The sequence below is a fragment of the Columba livia genome, chromosome 1, assembly GCF_036013475.1.
Source record: "Columba livia isolate bColLiv1 breed racing homer chromosome 1, bColLiv1.pat.W.v2, whole genome shotgun sequence".
NCBI lineage: Eukaryota > Metazoa > Chordata > Aves > Columbiformes > Columbidae > Columba > Columba livia.
Window position 1 is genome coordinate 135,355,867 of NC_088602.1, and position 15,974 is coordinate 135,371,840.

Below are 15,974 nucleotides of genomic sequence, written 5' to 3' on the forward strand. Positions count from 1 at the left end.
TTTAAGAGGGTATAACCACACACACAAAACACTCCAAGACCAGATCAAGATGAAGATTTTTAGTAACTTACTTTGTGTGCGTGTCGGAATATATTTGTCCACCTTTGTTAATTTGGGAAAAAATTTGTCCAACTTCATCAGGTATAATCCATCCATATGGTACATGAACTTGGAAGTGTATGATTTACTGTATACAAATTAATCATAAATCACCCCATCACCATTCTCTACTCAAAAGGCTACAGGAAATTGTTTATTTCAAATTTCAGGTAATCAGATATTTTTTCATAATAGCTTATTACATAGTTTACTTCTTTTAGTTTCACAAAATTATGATAAAACAGCCCACATTATCTAAGATATTTTTTGGAATATACAATGTAATTTAAAGTAAAAAAAAAAAGAAAAGAAGTGCTCACATGAGCAAAAGAGATTATTCCAAACTTATCTTACCTTAAGAGAAGTGACCACTGAAATCTAGTCTGAGTGGACCGCATACTCTAATAAAAGGCAATCACGGTGTCAGGATATGTATTGAAACAGCAGGTGTCAGCAAAAGGCACTACGTTTTGAGGCTTGCCCGTGACCCAGGAATTCCCTGTGAAGGTGACTGTTAGAGTTATTCTCATTATCTCTGTCCCCTGTGACCACTAAATCCTTCATATGATTGAGAGTCTTCTATAAAAATCAAGAATAGTAATTAAGGCATCCTTCATTGTACTGTAGTTTACAGTTAGGCTTGCCCTTGCAATGTGGGCAATACAAATCTGAACCTTTCAGGCAGTGGATCATGCATCTCCCTTATCTTCAAACAGGCTTTATTTTGTAAATAGTCTCTAGAGCTCTTTTATTCTTCATATTCTTCTAATGTAAGATTGTAACTCATTCTTCTAAACACGAATTTGTAGAAGAGAAAACACGTATCAGCTACCATGTCTTTCTGCTCATTATCAACACTCACACAAAAGTGCTTCTGTGTCTATTTTTGATACATGTAGAAATTTAAGGTAGAGACCCAACGTATAAACAGCACATTCCGCAAGCAGCTGAAACATCAGAAGAGTTCTTGATTGAAACAGTAACCTGCAAACAGTACTGCCAACTCATTCCTATTACAATTGCACTTAATCATATTTTTGCTTTCTCTAACATAAAAAGAAGGGGAATCAAGTTCATCATAGTCACCTTGTTTAAAACTATTTATTTACAGGAAAATGTTATTGAAATTAAAGTCAGCAAGTTACTTGATGATGACAAGGTGAAGTAATCAACAGCTTGGTCAGTTCTACACGACATTATCAAACCCGAATTGTTCATCCAGTCCAGACTGCTGAAGCTTTACTACAGTCCATACAACTAAAATAATTAATCTATCTATACTGAAGTTTGTAGTACTGTCCAAAATATGGCTCTCTTGTTATCAAACTCCATGGGATTTATCCCGTGTAGAACCCTAAAACCTCATTGAAAGGAAATACTTAAATGATAATGTAGAGCTAATTAGTAAACTAATTCCCTCTTAACCTTGCTACTGTAGATAGGCAGTAAAAGAATTTCAATTTAAAATTTTGCTTCATAAAAGAAAGTAAACACAATGGTAATCAGAGGGCAAAATATCAGGTGATATTGTATTCAGAATGTCTATTTAGCAGAGAAACAAAATAAAATGACAAGTCTTTATTATTTACCTCAGTAATAATTGCCTGTGTACCATGAGGATTTTTTATTTTTTAGCATAACCCAAGGCAGAACTTGACTCACTTATCAATACTATGATTGAAAACTGATGCATATTTTTAGTGTCAGTTCTACCAATTTTTATGGATATTGAGTTATTTAAAACAAAACATGGTAAAAATTGTATTTTCCATAAATACAAACACACATAAACATCAGCTTTAAATTAACATGCTAAAAATAGTCTGAATATATATTTTATATAAACCTACAATCAACATTTTTTTTTTTCCTTAAACAGTAGTAACTTTTCCATACAATAAACATTAAAGATTTTTTTTTCACTCATTTATGGTTGTAGTAAAGCCTTCACAGAAAGAAACTGAGTTTCTGCAAAGGAGAGATCTCAAAGTCAATGGGAGATTTAACTCCAGATTTGGCAAAGCATTTGGGTATGTTAATTTAAGCACTTCAATAAAACCCAGTATAAACAGATTCAAAGATAAGAGGCACGATTCCAAATGCCATTTAATTATTTATGAGCTTAAAACTGAACAAGTGCTTAGGTGCCTTTCTTAACTAATATTAACTGGTCTTACAGTAACTGATTTGTCTTTTAAAAATATAGGAAAAATTTTCATAGTTAGTTTATACCTGACCTCTCCAGCATATGCTGGAATTCTTACTAACTAGGGATGAATCCTGTAAAAATCAACCACATAGCTACAATATCATGTTGACATTTGACAGAGGAAATTAAAACCAAATGAGCAACACTGACAGAGTATTTTTTTTAAAGTCTGAATTACAAATCGTCAAGTCACGCAAAATCATTGATCCCTGAAAACATTCAGATTAGGAAATAAAAACAAATCATTCCTGTAGGACACATGTAATGATTAAGGGTGGATGTACAGGACACTACCTTTCATAACATTCCTCCCACTGCACTTAAATGGCTTTTAAAATAATCATGAATATGTTCATGATTATCAGCATATAATCGTGAATATCAGCGCTTAGTCAAAGTGGGACCATAAATTTGAGGGAAATATCTTTTTAACTCTACTGCAATGTAAAACTTGAAAGATGAGCCACCCTTTGAGATGCAGACCTACTGAGAGAAGAAAAGAAAATCAGGACTGGCCAACCGTGTTACTCTTTTTTCATTAGATCCTTATTTCCCCTCCTGCTGATCTCATTTCCTCGTTTCCTTTACTGCTGAATTTATTTCTTCCAGTTGCTTCCTTGCAGAGGTCACCTTTTCTAACAACAGGAATATGTGTTCAGCAAACTCCCGGACAGCTCCACAGCCACCATTGCTTTTACAAATATACCCAGCAGCCTTCTGAGCAACGACACAAGCATCAGCAGGCACACCGCTCATGCCAGCTTTCCTCAGGCATTCCACATCAGACTCTTCATTTCCTATTGAGAAAGATGACAGAAAAGGCAAAATATCACAGCAGGGAAAAAACTGAGCAGACTCAATATTTTTCTGTGCACATACTAATTTGATTTTTTAAATTTATGTTCTTGACACAATTTTTCATCTTAGCAGCTCAACAGCACTTTGCACGTGCGACTCAGTTCTCAGAAAAATCTTCGTGATACATGTAAACGCTGAACATACTTCACACAATCTTCAGGTGAGAGAATGGTACTTTTAAGAGCACTAAAATTATTTGAGCAATTGAATAAGTATTTGCAGGACTACACACTTAAGCTGTCACTGAAATACAGTTTTGTACAGAATCATAGGGTTTTCGGTTTTAATTCTGTTCTTTTGTTTCCATTTCAGAATATAATCCATACAATATCCACCTGAAATGAACTAGAATCAGTTCAAAATTGTGAACTGTAACTGTATGCTTGTGTAATATCAAAAGCTTTCCTAAATCTCATTATAAAAGCAACTGAGACTTCCCTTAATAAATTAGACACAAATTCACCAATGTCTTTAATATTAGATTAATATTATATTGTACCCTAGCAAGCCTCAAATAGGTACCCGCTTTTGCTGATTGTGTGCTGTAATTTGCATATCAATCCCATTAAGTTAAGTGTACTACAATCCCATTAAGTTAAGTGTACTACAATCCCATTAAGTTAAGTGTACTAACAGAAAAGCAAAGTATTTGAAGCTGAGCAACACTACAAAGTTTGTATTTGTGTATGCTATATGAAATTTTAGTTTAAAAAAAAAAAAAAAAGAGAGAGAGAACTGGAGAGAACTGACCTAGGTAAGCAACTTCTTTCCAGCTCAAACCCATGTCTTTTTGCCAGTCTTCCAGGACTTGTAATTTATTTGTTGCACTAGTCTTTGCTACACATCCCAGCTGCATGGCTGACAGTGTTTTTGAACAATCTCTTTCAGAGATAAGTCGAACCTATTAAAAGAAAGTCAAGTTAGAATAAATTCTACATACAAAGAAATAAGATAGGTAAGTTGACGCATTAAAAACCAAAAATAAAAAAAAACCAAAAAACAGAACAGTATAAGTTTTGCTCATAGCTCTCTCAGATATCAGAAAAGCACTGAATAAGTACTTTCTTCAGTCAAACCTCAGAGCAGAAGTTATTAGCATCCAAAGCCACATTACAGACTTGAATTTGCTTTGGGAAAATGAAACACCATTCCATAGACTTGCCTGAGGTTCAAAAAAATAAGTTTACATTTTAAAATGCAACATATACCAAATAAAATACTGGATGCAACAGTACAGGGCCATACTATCTACTGCAATATAATCTAATTAAGCCACAGTTTGGAATAAGAGAACTCCCAATGAAATTTCTGTAATATTGGTAAAAGTAGAATATTATGAAGTACTTTCCATGACTCCTCTACCTAACAACACCATTTTCTTCACAGTAGGACATCGGAGCATCAACAGAACACTAAACAGACTGAAGCAGCACAGCGCATTAATCTCCAGAAGTTCATTCCAAATCTGAAATTTCAGAAATTATGTACAAGGTAAGCTAGATCTAGAAGATTACTGAAGTAGGATTTAAAAAAAAACTGAGAAACAACCCATCCAAATTTTCTGTCCAAGCTGTAGAAAAGTTTATTGTCCCTAGTTGCTTTTAAATACTAACAAATACTTGGCACTGATTTTAAGTACAGAATGAAGAGGAGCAGTGCACAAAGCAAAAATGTATTGGCAACATATACTGGAAATAAATGAAGTGCAGCACAAAGACCAGGAGGGTTTTAAGGAAATATTGCAAGTCACACTAAGTATGGAAATGGGCTCCCACAGGCAACAAAAAAAACTATTATAAGCTTCCTCCCCCTTTTGCCTCACAGAAAATAAGACTGATGGAGTTTTGAAAAACCATCTACTCCATTTCATTGCCCCAAGGCAGCAACAGCTTCACCAAAGTATGTCACGAACGTCTCGTCTAACCTGTTACAAAAAAAAAATCCTACAGTAAAGACTCCAAAAATGTATCTGGAGAAGTCTACTTGAGGTATAGCTACCTTTGTCTTATCCACGCCTATCTCTATGTGCAACAGAACTGAGTTAAGGCTCTTTGAAGGCAGCCTAAATCTGTGCTTAGCTCTTCTCCTCCAAAAATTCTTCTAGCTACATCAAAGGCAGCAGCACAGACAGAAAATAGCCAGGAGGCTAATTTTACATAAATGCAAGAAAAGATTCAGATCAGCAGAATTTAGTAGCAGTAATATAAACCAAAAATAATAATTAAAGTAGCCATGTTACAATCTGTGTTGTTTCAGTGTTTCATTTACACTGAACTCTTACAACTTCAAAACATATAATCTATGGTTAAAACAATTATGCAGACAGAAATGTTTGGGGTTTGATTTCCCCTCTTTGCAACAATCATGGGCAATCTAGAATGAACCAACTAATTTGCCTGGGTATTTCTTCCTCTTCTGTGGCCAAGAGGTTACAACATATCCCTGCTTGGTAAAGCCGACTTCTAACTAATGAGTATCTAGACTACACAGAATATCATTGGCGCAAGCAAAACACCATAAAAAATTCTTCCCACATTTTTCCACAGCAAAAAGAGAAAGATGCTATAGCTACTGTGAGACTGAGAACTTTCTCCAAACACTTTTATTTTTCTCTGAGGGATCAAAGTAAAACCTTTGTCCCAATCCCGAACCAAGGCATTATGCTACTTGATCACAATTACTCTGAGAAACTTCAACTTGCATGTTGCAGGGTTTTAAGAATCTTTTAATGCTCAGGTTACACCAAACACAAAGCCTCACACTTTAGAACACCACTTACCTGGATTCCTCTTTTCTTTAATAGATCAATACCAACAATATCTCTATAATCGTAGGAAACCATTTGCTTCTGATCTTCTGTCACGTAAATGCGACCATTTGTCAGGCATCCATCAATACTGCAAACCAATAGCTTCACCTCTTTTAATGGCTCTCTGCCAAAATATCCAAAGCTAAACAAAGAAGTTATCTTTTTAGGATGCAAGTTTTTGCACACTCCAAAACCAAATATTTCAGATACAACTGTGACCTTCAGATAGAAGAATCAGCTTTGAAATTCTACATGAAAGAGAAGAACAGAATGATCCAAAAGACAGCTCAGTTATGTTGTCCATTCAAAAATTAGGATGATATTTATTTCCTTAGCATAAGAGGTTAGGTTCTATAGTTTCTACTTGGGTCATAACCAAAAAGAGTAAAGGATGAAAAAGGCACAGAAAACATATTCCATTCCTAGTCATTACTTCCTTAGAGAGATGCAGAGTAGCTGCAAAGAAAAGGCAGCTGGCAAGAAGTAATCAGCTTATGCCTTCTACATGAACACTCTCAGTGATGTGCATCAATAAATGTGGTCCAGATCTTGAAAGACTAGGACAACTGAACTGGAAAAGCCAGAGATGATGCTAACACATTGCTGTGGTATAGTGGGGCTTACGCTTTTCCCCAAGCTGAACTTTCAAAAAAAAAAAAAACAAACCACCACCAACAAAAAAAACCCACCACAAACATATAACAAAAGTAACTCAGATGATTTCATAGATAGGAAAAAATAAAATTATATAGAATAATGAAGCTATCCAATTATCTTTGACCATGATTACATACACTACATACATTATGAATTCACATGACCATACTTTGAAACAATGAGTGATATCAAATAAATGAAGGAATAAAAAGTGCTTTTACCGCAATACTCGCTGTTCTGCAATAGGCCAATCAATGTCTATATCAATATCCACGCTGTGCTCTGCACGCATTTCATAGTAGGCCATTTTACCACCCTAAATAGAATAGAACTCATTAAAAATTTCTGCTTGAGTTAAAACAAAAATGTACAGTTTGGTACAATGTAATGAAAACTAAGTATCTGGTTACAGAGTAGTCACAACTGCATATATATAAGTGAACCATCAATAATGATGTTTTTACCAGTGACACAGAACCAAGTATTTGAAACAACTTTCAATGGCAATGGTTAATAAGCATGCAAGAAAAACCTTATGCATTATAGCCATGAGGTCACATTGAGTTCATTAGGTCTTTTAATACAGTAAAATAGTAATACCTTCAGCATTTACTTCATAAAAGTATGCTTATTTGTTTGTTATCTACATGACTTAATTTTTTATCTATGTGACTTAATTTCAATTGGAAAAATATCCAGCACACCCCAATCTAATTAAAGAACTAAAAGCCCTGATACTCAGAGAGTTATGTGGCCCAACCTTGATAAAATGTAGAATTCAACAAAATGGTACTATCCAGATCAATACTTGCAAGTCCACACAGCACTAGCTGGCACTGTGTGGGTCTGTGCAGATAGAGACCTACAGTTATTATCTCTGTGTTAGTGAGGTATCTGGAAAAGAGAGAAGAATAAACCTGGTATTCTTGACATACCTAGCAACGTATTCCCGTTAGAAATATAAAAATATCTACACTGGGGTTTTTTTTCAGTTCTGCTAAAAAATACTGGATATGATCTGTAAGATCATATCTTGTCTTGCATAAGAAAACTAAGAGACTATAGTTGTAGACAAACAAAATGAAAGTTGAAGTAAATATATTTGTTCTGTATTACTATACTGAGATGTAACCATCAGGAAAGTGAAAAAGACTGTTTAAGTACAAAATTGGCATAAGACTAAATTGGCCAAGAATACAAGTTTATAGACTATACGACAAGCCTACGACACTGCGAGAAGGTCAGTTTCACACCCTTAGACTAAAATGAACTATAAGACATGCACTTATATCCTGGCAAACTGACATGAAATTCCATATTGTATTATTTTAGGCTTATAGCTATAAAATGCTCAATGTTATTTGTACAAATTTGTTTACTGTGAAAGATGCTGTTACTGGAACTGTCCTAGTTACAGCTAGCCCTGTTAAGTTACAAGCAATAAGCAAACTGTCTGAAGGTCAAAGTGCTGACACTTCACACTGCATCAGAAATAGAAATACATAATTGTATTCAGAACCCTCTATAAAAAGAATAAAAGATGTGTTATTCTAAAGAGCATGAAAAACAGAAGCACTAACCTGCAAGTAGCCTTTCTCAATCAAATGCCTCTTGGCAAAATAAAATGAGCCGTTTTCATACAACTCCCCAGGCCAATCTTGCCTCCGGTATCGTTTTGCTGGATTCAGATTTTGGGGCTCCGTCATCTTGTTTTCTATTAACAGAGAAAAATGTCAAAATAAGTTTGCTAGAATCCCTGCTCAGAATCACTTAACTTTCTTTAAATAGCTTTCTGCTGAAAAATTAAGCAAACAATTCAGTCACCAACTTCTTTCATTATTGCCTCTTGTTGCTTATAAAGATCACTGAATTGCTTATCTTCCTTGAACAGTGGATGACAAACTAGAAGACTGTCCTACATTTCTAGCAGAAAAATAAAAAGAAGTTTTTCATTCCAACTTACAAAAAAAAAAAAAAAAAAAGAAAGGAAAAGAGGCCACCAGCTCCAAACCATTTACTAAATGAGTAGGGGGATGTATTCTTTTTGACTGTCCTTGCCAATGTGAAATACTATACTCTTTCCATACTCTATCTCCAAGTGCATGATAGGAAGGGGTTTAACTCTCAGTGAGGGCAAATGAGAAAAAAAAAAAAAAAAAGAAATCAGCTACCTACACTTAAAATGAAGAATGCCCTGAATGAACTCTGAAAACTGAGAGGACCAATCTGGAAGATGAAAAAAGAACATATGACAAGTGAAAACATCTTGGCACTTCACCTAAATATCTCCTATTTAAGGATATACATTATGTTAACTTTTTATTAATGTTTTAATCAGTGTCCATAAATAAAGAAACAAGCTCATTTGAACAAAAGTGATCCCAAAAGATCCCGTGTTACTATCAGTGCCAGTAGGGGAAGCAGCAGAAACTGAACCAGTGACCAAAGACTCCTGTCCTTGTATCACCCAAATTCACATGCACAAAGGAGCTAAAATTCAACAGGTCTCATGTGATATATTAATGATAAAACAGTTAGAGGGTATTCTCAAACACCCAAAACATCCTGAGACTTTAGTATATATACACACCTTGTATTTCACAAATACACTAGAGCTTTGTGCTCAATGAAGTAAACATTTCCAGTCAGAGAGAGACACCTTTCTCTTTCAGGGTACATCAATATAAAACCTTAATGCAGAAGGAACAACAGAAATACACAGGAAAAGATATAAAATTCTTTTAATATAAAGTGATCTGGAAAAAAGAAAAAAAAAAAAAGAAAAAAGGGAGAAAATAAAAATAATACTAAACTGTATAATGCTTCTGCAAATCACATGACACACCACACTCCTGAAAGACCTTTTGCTTTTACCCTTAAGCTGCTAAGGTTTGCACAAAGTGTTCCTTGTTGTCCTCACATATACTCCTTGCAACTGAATGATTCTTTATCTCTTGCCACATTAAAAGACTCTAGATGTCATTTTATACTAAAGAATTGTTTGATGGTTTAGGTAGGCCTTGAGGCTTTTTTATTTTGGTAATCTACCTTGGTGGCACTTAATCACTTCAGAAAGCCACATGGTACATCCAAATGAGATTCAGTCTTTCACAGATGTCCATTCCAGCATCTCAAGCTGTGAAGTGGACTTTTACTTGGTTGCCTAAAGTGCAATCCACAGAATCCTGAACTGCCATGCAAGATTTTGATATTCCTCTTATACTTTATGAACGAACTGTGTCATATTATTTCTCCTCTTATGAGGAACAATGAGAATGCTCAAGCTATCTGCTTCTTCTAAACAACTTCTATTCCAACTTATCTCTTAAAACAAATCTTCGTTTCTTTTGCATGCTCTTTTAGAGCATGATGCTTTGTAAACTTAAAAAAATTTTCATCCGAAGCAATTTAGATCTCAACAGAATAAGTGTAATGTCTGAGTAACACATTCTTTCTTTTAAAAAAAAGTAAAAATAACCATGTGATAGTGTCTGAACTAGCCATTTTTAGAAAAAGAAGAAAACATTTCTGCTCTAATCACAGAAACAAAACCAACATAGATAATGTATGGAATAGTTCTTTGAACAAGGACAAGAGGTACTTCTATAGCTACAACAAGGTACAATCTTTATTTGTAAGTAAAGAGTTCAGTCTTCAGCAACTGTAGCTGAGAGGCATATTTTCTCTAGGAAAAACAGTCATATTCTTCTGTAGGAGCTGATTAAAATGAGTTCAGTCCTCGTGACTCAGAGACAGTGTCCCATTTGACAGTAAGCCGGCAGCCAAACTACCAGGCTGAAACAAAGCCTAACTCTCCAGCCTAAGAGGTTGCCACCTCCTATTCACTAAAACTTTACCTCACAATATTTGTTATTCATTAACACAGTAAGAACAAACACTGTCAGAGCCCCTGCCTCTGATATCACTTCCTTCTGTAAATACCACAGCTATGAAAATAAACCATTTGAAAAAAAAAGTATAACTGTAACCAGAAACAGTTAAATATTACCTCCTTTTTTTACCTCACTCCATCTAAATTGGTGCCGTCTCACAACAGAGAAGACAGAATCAAATCCCTCCTTCTGGAGCAGATCTGCCACTTTTATAAGATCACTAGGATGTAAACAGGGAGATGTTGCTTGAATATTTCCTACAATATCAACCTCTAAAGAAAAACAAAGAAACATTGATGAAACAATTAACATTTTTAATACACACAACTACAAAGCATGGTATGAGTGGATGCCACAAAAGAAAGAATCTTTCTAGCTTGTATTTACTGAAGGAAGGCTTTACTTTTTCTTTCTAAATAGTAAGCGCATCATCCCTCTGTGACAACAACATAAAAGCTCAACGTATTTTGTTACTCATTTACCAGGATGCTGATTAAGAAACTCTCTGATAGCTTCTAGAGACGTTGAGGAGTCTTGAGAAACTTCAGGGCTTCTGCGATGAACTTGAGCACCAAACTGCTTTGCAACCTTCTCAATTTCATCATGGTCTGTAGAAACCCATACACTGTGGGCAGACAGTGAGAGAGATTAATATAAAGAATAAATCCCAGCATTGTTGACTTGCCTGCCATAATCTAACCTGAGCTGCACCCTGTACTATACCTTGCAGTGAAAGGAACTAGTTCTTATATATTTGTGTTGGTAAAATTATCCCTGTCAGTCCAACACGCAGCTTTTAACAACAGGGATAAAACACACACGTTCACTAGACTGTAAAATCTCAAGCCTGAGTTATATTTCAGTTTAGTACTGTAGGGTGGTCGATCTACCTTCCACGTAGGAAGCTTAGGCAACATAAAATTCAGAAGTGTTACCAGAAAAATCCAGTGTCAGCACACCGCAATTTATTAGACATGCTAACAGATCGATGAATTGTGAATGCGTTGAATGAGGCATTCAAAAATCACTTAAGAGTTCAGAAATAAGGCTGACAACAAGTAAAACCACCACACAGAAGATCAGCTTATTCTGCAAGTGTTTTAAAATGTGTTAATTAGGCTCCACACAATCCCAGAGAAAGAGCTGTTCAAGTTCACACATGTTTTGGCACAGAAAACCTTCAATGCTGGTAAAGCAAGATCGTGATTGTTCAGGGATAATAAACATTTACAAAAGGAAGGGCTAAGTCTGAATATGATGTGATGATAAACACTGGCTGAGTACTGTAAGGCCACTGCTGCCATCATTGTGACAAAAAGGCATGTGAGATATAAAAACAAAACTATGAAAAATAACCCTTCCTCTCCCATCAACACTGGCATTCTCAATGCACTGTACACAGCAAATGGTGCTTTAGTTAAGTTTTTTCATCCAAAGGCAACATGGGATTATCAGTATAAAACAATATGTATGACAGTGACAGCAACGTCAAGTCACACCCATGTGAACAAATGCAGAAGAGGTATTTTCCACAAATTGCTTCAGGCTGGCTAGTTTAAATACACACGCCCGATTCAACTAACAGAGGTTTGTTGTGTAACTAGCAGCACAGCTGTTTCAAAGGTGACTAGAAAACACAGAGTACTTCCCTCTAATGCACCTGTTAGTCCTCAAAGTTAGGCTACATAACCCTAATTGGCTTCCTGTTGGGCAAATTCAGGTGCCAAACAGAAAATGAGGAGGTAGCTCAAACCACCATATCCACCATAGGTCATTAAGCAATATGGATTCACATGTACTAAATAACTACCAGTAAACTAAGTCAGAAACATTTGTGACTGCTTCTTAATTAAAACCAAGTCAGTAATGCTTCCTCTACTTTTCAGATACAGTAAAAAAACATTTTTCAGAATACATAATGGTATAGCTCTCAGTCTAGCTAGGCTTCATTTCTACTTGACCACATCGAGTCTCTGCGCTGAACATAACGCAACAGGTTTGCACTGGGAACCTACACCTACCAGCTACCTACCAAGTGCATCCTAACCATGCACTAGTTTTAGTTAAATTTATTAGTACATGTGTAGAAAATTCTCAGTTTTGTTCTGGTAGAAAAAAAGAAAACTATAATGCCCATATTCTTAACACTAACAGCATAAGAGGTTCCATCTGAATATGAGGAGAAACTTCTTTACTCTGAGGGTGCCAGAGCACTAGAACAGGCTGCCCAGAAAGGTTGTGGAGTCTCCTTTTCTGGAGACATTCAAAACCCACCCAGACACATTCCTGTGTGACCTGTTCTAGGTCTACCTGCCTATCGAGTGGAAGGAAGTAATCATATCTGCCCATGTGACACGGAACAGAAGCTCAGTTTGTGGCAAAGTACACAAAACTTTGGTAGCAATAATTAGAGCTAGATAGAAACAAGTATGTTCACAGAATCACAGAATGGTTGGGGTTGGAAGGGACCTCTGGAGATTATCTAGTCCAACCCACCTGCTAAAGCAGGCACACAGAACAGATCGCACAGGAATGTGTCCCGGTGGGTTTGAACATCTCCAGAGGAGATTCCACAACCTCTCTGGGCGGCCTGTTCCAGTGCTCTGGCACCCTCAAAGTAAAGAAGTTTCTCCTCATATTTAGATGGAACCTCCTGTGTTTCAGTCTGTGCCTGTTCCCCCTCATCCTATTGTTCAGCACCACTGAAAAGAGTCTGGTTCCCCTTGACACCCACCCTTGAGATAATTTATAAACATTGACAAGATCATGTCTCAGACTTTTCCAGCCTCAACACACCCAACTCTCTCAGTCTCCCTAAGAAAGGTGTTCTGGGCCCCTGATCATCTTCATAGCTCTCCACTGGAATTTCTCTAGTAATTCCTTGTCCTTCTTCAACTGGGGAGCCCAGAACTGGACACAGCACTCCAGATGGAGCCTCACCAGGGAAGAGTGGAGGGGGAGGAGAACCCCCCTCGACCTGCTGGTCACACTCTTCCTCATGCAACACACCATTAACTAGTGGCTCTCAACCACAAATCAGAACAACTTTAATTTCAAATTGCTGTATTTTAAGACTTTGATTCCTTCATTCCTTTGCAGCGCACCCTCAGCAGGAAGGGACAGCAGAGTTCATGGCAGGGTGACACCTGCTCACCCTGCACCACATCCTGCCCTACCTCATCCTTCAGCTGGTGCCACATTAACTGCACCTGAAGGAGCAGTTTCAAGGAGGCTAAATACAGCCCAGGGGAGACCAGCCCACAGCTATAACTTAAAGGACTTGGGGTACTGGTGGATGAGAAATGACATGAGCCAGCAATGTGCTTTTGCAGCCCAGAAGGCCAATTGTATCCTGGGCTGCATCAGCAGGAGTGTGGCCAGCAGGCCAAGGAAGGTGATTCTGTCCCTCTGCTCTGGTGAGACCCCACCTGGAGTCCTGTGTCCAGCTCTCGCGCCCTCAGTACAGGAAAGACATGGACCTGTTGGAAAGGGGCCAGAGGAGGGACACAAAAAATAATCAGAAGGATGGAACAGCTCTGCTGTGAGAGTTGGGGTTGTTCAGCCTGGAGAAGAGAAGGCTCTGCAGATACCTTACTGCAGCCTTTCAGTACCTAAAACAGGCCTATAAGAAAGATGGGGTTGGACTTTTCAGCAGGGCCTGTTGCAATAGTACAAGGGGTAATGGTTTTAAAATAGAAGAGGGGAGATTCAGCTTAGACATTAGGAAGAAATCTTTTACACTGAGGGTGGTGAAACACTGGCCCAGGTTGCCCAGAGAGGTGCTAGATGCCCCATCCCTGGAGACATTCCAGGCCAGGCTGGACAGGGCTCTGAGCAACCTGATCTAGTTGAAGATGCCCCTGCTGATTGCAGAAGGTTGGAGCTTTGAAGGTCCCTTCCAACCCGAACTACCCTGATTCCACAACGGCCTGCTGCCAACAGTTCAGCTAGGACTCCGGCGCCAAGGCTCGGAGCTCGTCAGGAAGAACCCAGCCAGCCAGAGAGGGCTTCCCCAAGAGCCTGCAGCGGCTAAGGGCCGCTCCCCTCAGCACCCCCGGCCCGGCCCGGAATCTCCGCGTTCTCCACCCCCACTCCCACCACCCCGGTCAGCCCACCCCGGGGGGCCGTGGGGGCGAGGAGGGGACATGCAGCGCGGCACATGCGCACCTGTGGAAGACCCCAGCGTCGCAGGCGGCGCGCAGCACCCAGCCGATGAGCGGCACCCCCGCCAGCAGCTTGATGTTCTTCAGCGGGATCCCCTTGCTGCCGCCGCGCGCCAGCACCAGCGCGGCCAGGTGGGCGCGCGGCCGCCCGTCTCCCGAGCCCCCCGCGCCCGCCTCCGCCTGCATCGCGCCCCGCTCCGTGCCGGGGTGCTGCTCCGAGCACCCCAATCCCCTGCCCGCCCGCCTTCCTGCCACGCCGCCCTTCCCCGCGCCGAACGTGCGTGCTGGGAAGTGTAGTCCTCCCGTGGGGCGGGGCGCCGGCGCTGCCGCGCCTGCGTGCTGCGAGAGCTCGGGGCGGGGGAGCTTGGGGAGGTTGCGAGGGTGTCGCGGGCAGTGGGGGATGCGAGGACGTGGGAGTGTGGCACCGAGGGACACCCCGCTTTTGGGGGAGATTCGGGGCGAGGCGCCTTTCTTTGCCTGTGAAGGCAGGGCGCCATCTTGGCGCAGGGACCCCGCAAAACCGAGGCCAGGGGGTGTGTTCTCAGGTGACGCTTTCAAGAAGGGAGGGCGAGTCCCCAGTGCCCTGCGGTATGCATGTGGCCGGGAATCTATATTTAGTACTTTAGGGAAAAAAAAAAAAAATGCTAGCCGAAGGCGTGACTCCGCTTCCTGCCGGCACATACGAGGTGGCTTTAAGGTGGTCAGCCCTGGAACTGGAAAACTCTGGCGGGTGGGAGCTGAGCGGCCGCAGCAGCCTGTGCGTGAGGAGCTGCGCAAGCACCAGGCGACCGGAGTCGGCAGGTTTTGCTCGTCAGCCACCAGTATGAAACCTCAGCCTCTCCCCAGCGTCACGGCTTTTTTTAGTAGGTCGAGAGAGGTTCTTCTCCCCCTCTGCTCTGCCCTGGTGAGACCACATCTGGAATATTGTGTCCAGTTCTGGGCCCCTCAGTTCAAGAAGGACAGGGAGCTGCTGGAGAGAGTCCAGCGCAGGGCAACGAAGATGATGAAGGGAGTGGAGCATCTCCCTACTGAGGAAAGGCTGAGGGAGCTGGGGCTCTTTAGCTTGGAGAAGACTGAGGGGTGACCTCAATGTTTATAAATATATAAAGGGTGAGTGTCACGAGGATGGAGCTAGGCTCTTCTCGGTGACAACCAATGATAGGACAAAGGGCAGTGGGTACAAACTGGAACACAGGATGTTGCACTTAAATATGAGAAGAAACTTCTTCTCAGTGAGGGTGCCAGAGCACTGGAACAGGCTGCCCAGGGAGGTTGTGGAGTCTCCT

General features: G+C 39.7%; 1 protein-coding gene across 1 annotated transcript; it reads right to left on the bottom strand.

Moving 5' to 3' along the window:
- Positions 1-223: 223 nt before the first annotated feature.
- On the bottom strand, positions 224-15,509 carry CMAS (cytidine monophosphate N-acetylneuraminic acid synthetase). The gene is made up of 8 exons (XM_065032071.1): positions 14,693-15,509; positions 11,008-11,150; positions 10,642-10,797; positions 8,213-8,346; positions 6,854-6,948; positions 5,946-6,117; positions 3,917-4,067; positions 224-3,105 (listed from the first exon to the last, which is right to left on the bottom strand). Exons 1-8 carry the CDS (start codon positions 15,367-15,369, stop codon positions 2,876-2,878), a joined length of 1,758 nt encoding a protein of 585 aa, XP_064888143.1. The 5' UTR covers positions 15,370-15,509; the 3' UTR covers positions 224-2,875.
- Between the last annotated feature and the right edge of the window lie 465 nt (positions 15,510-15,974).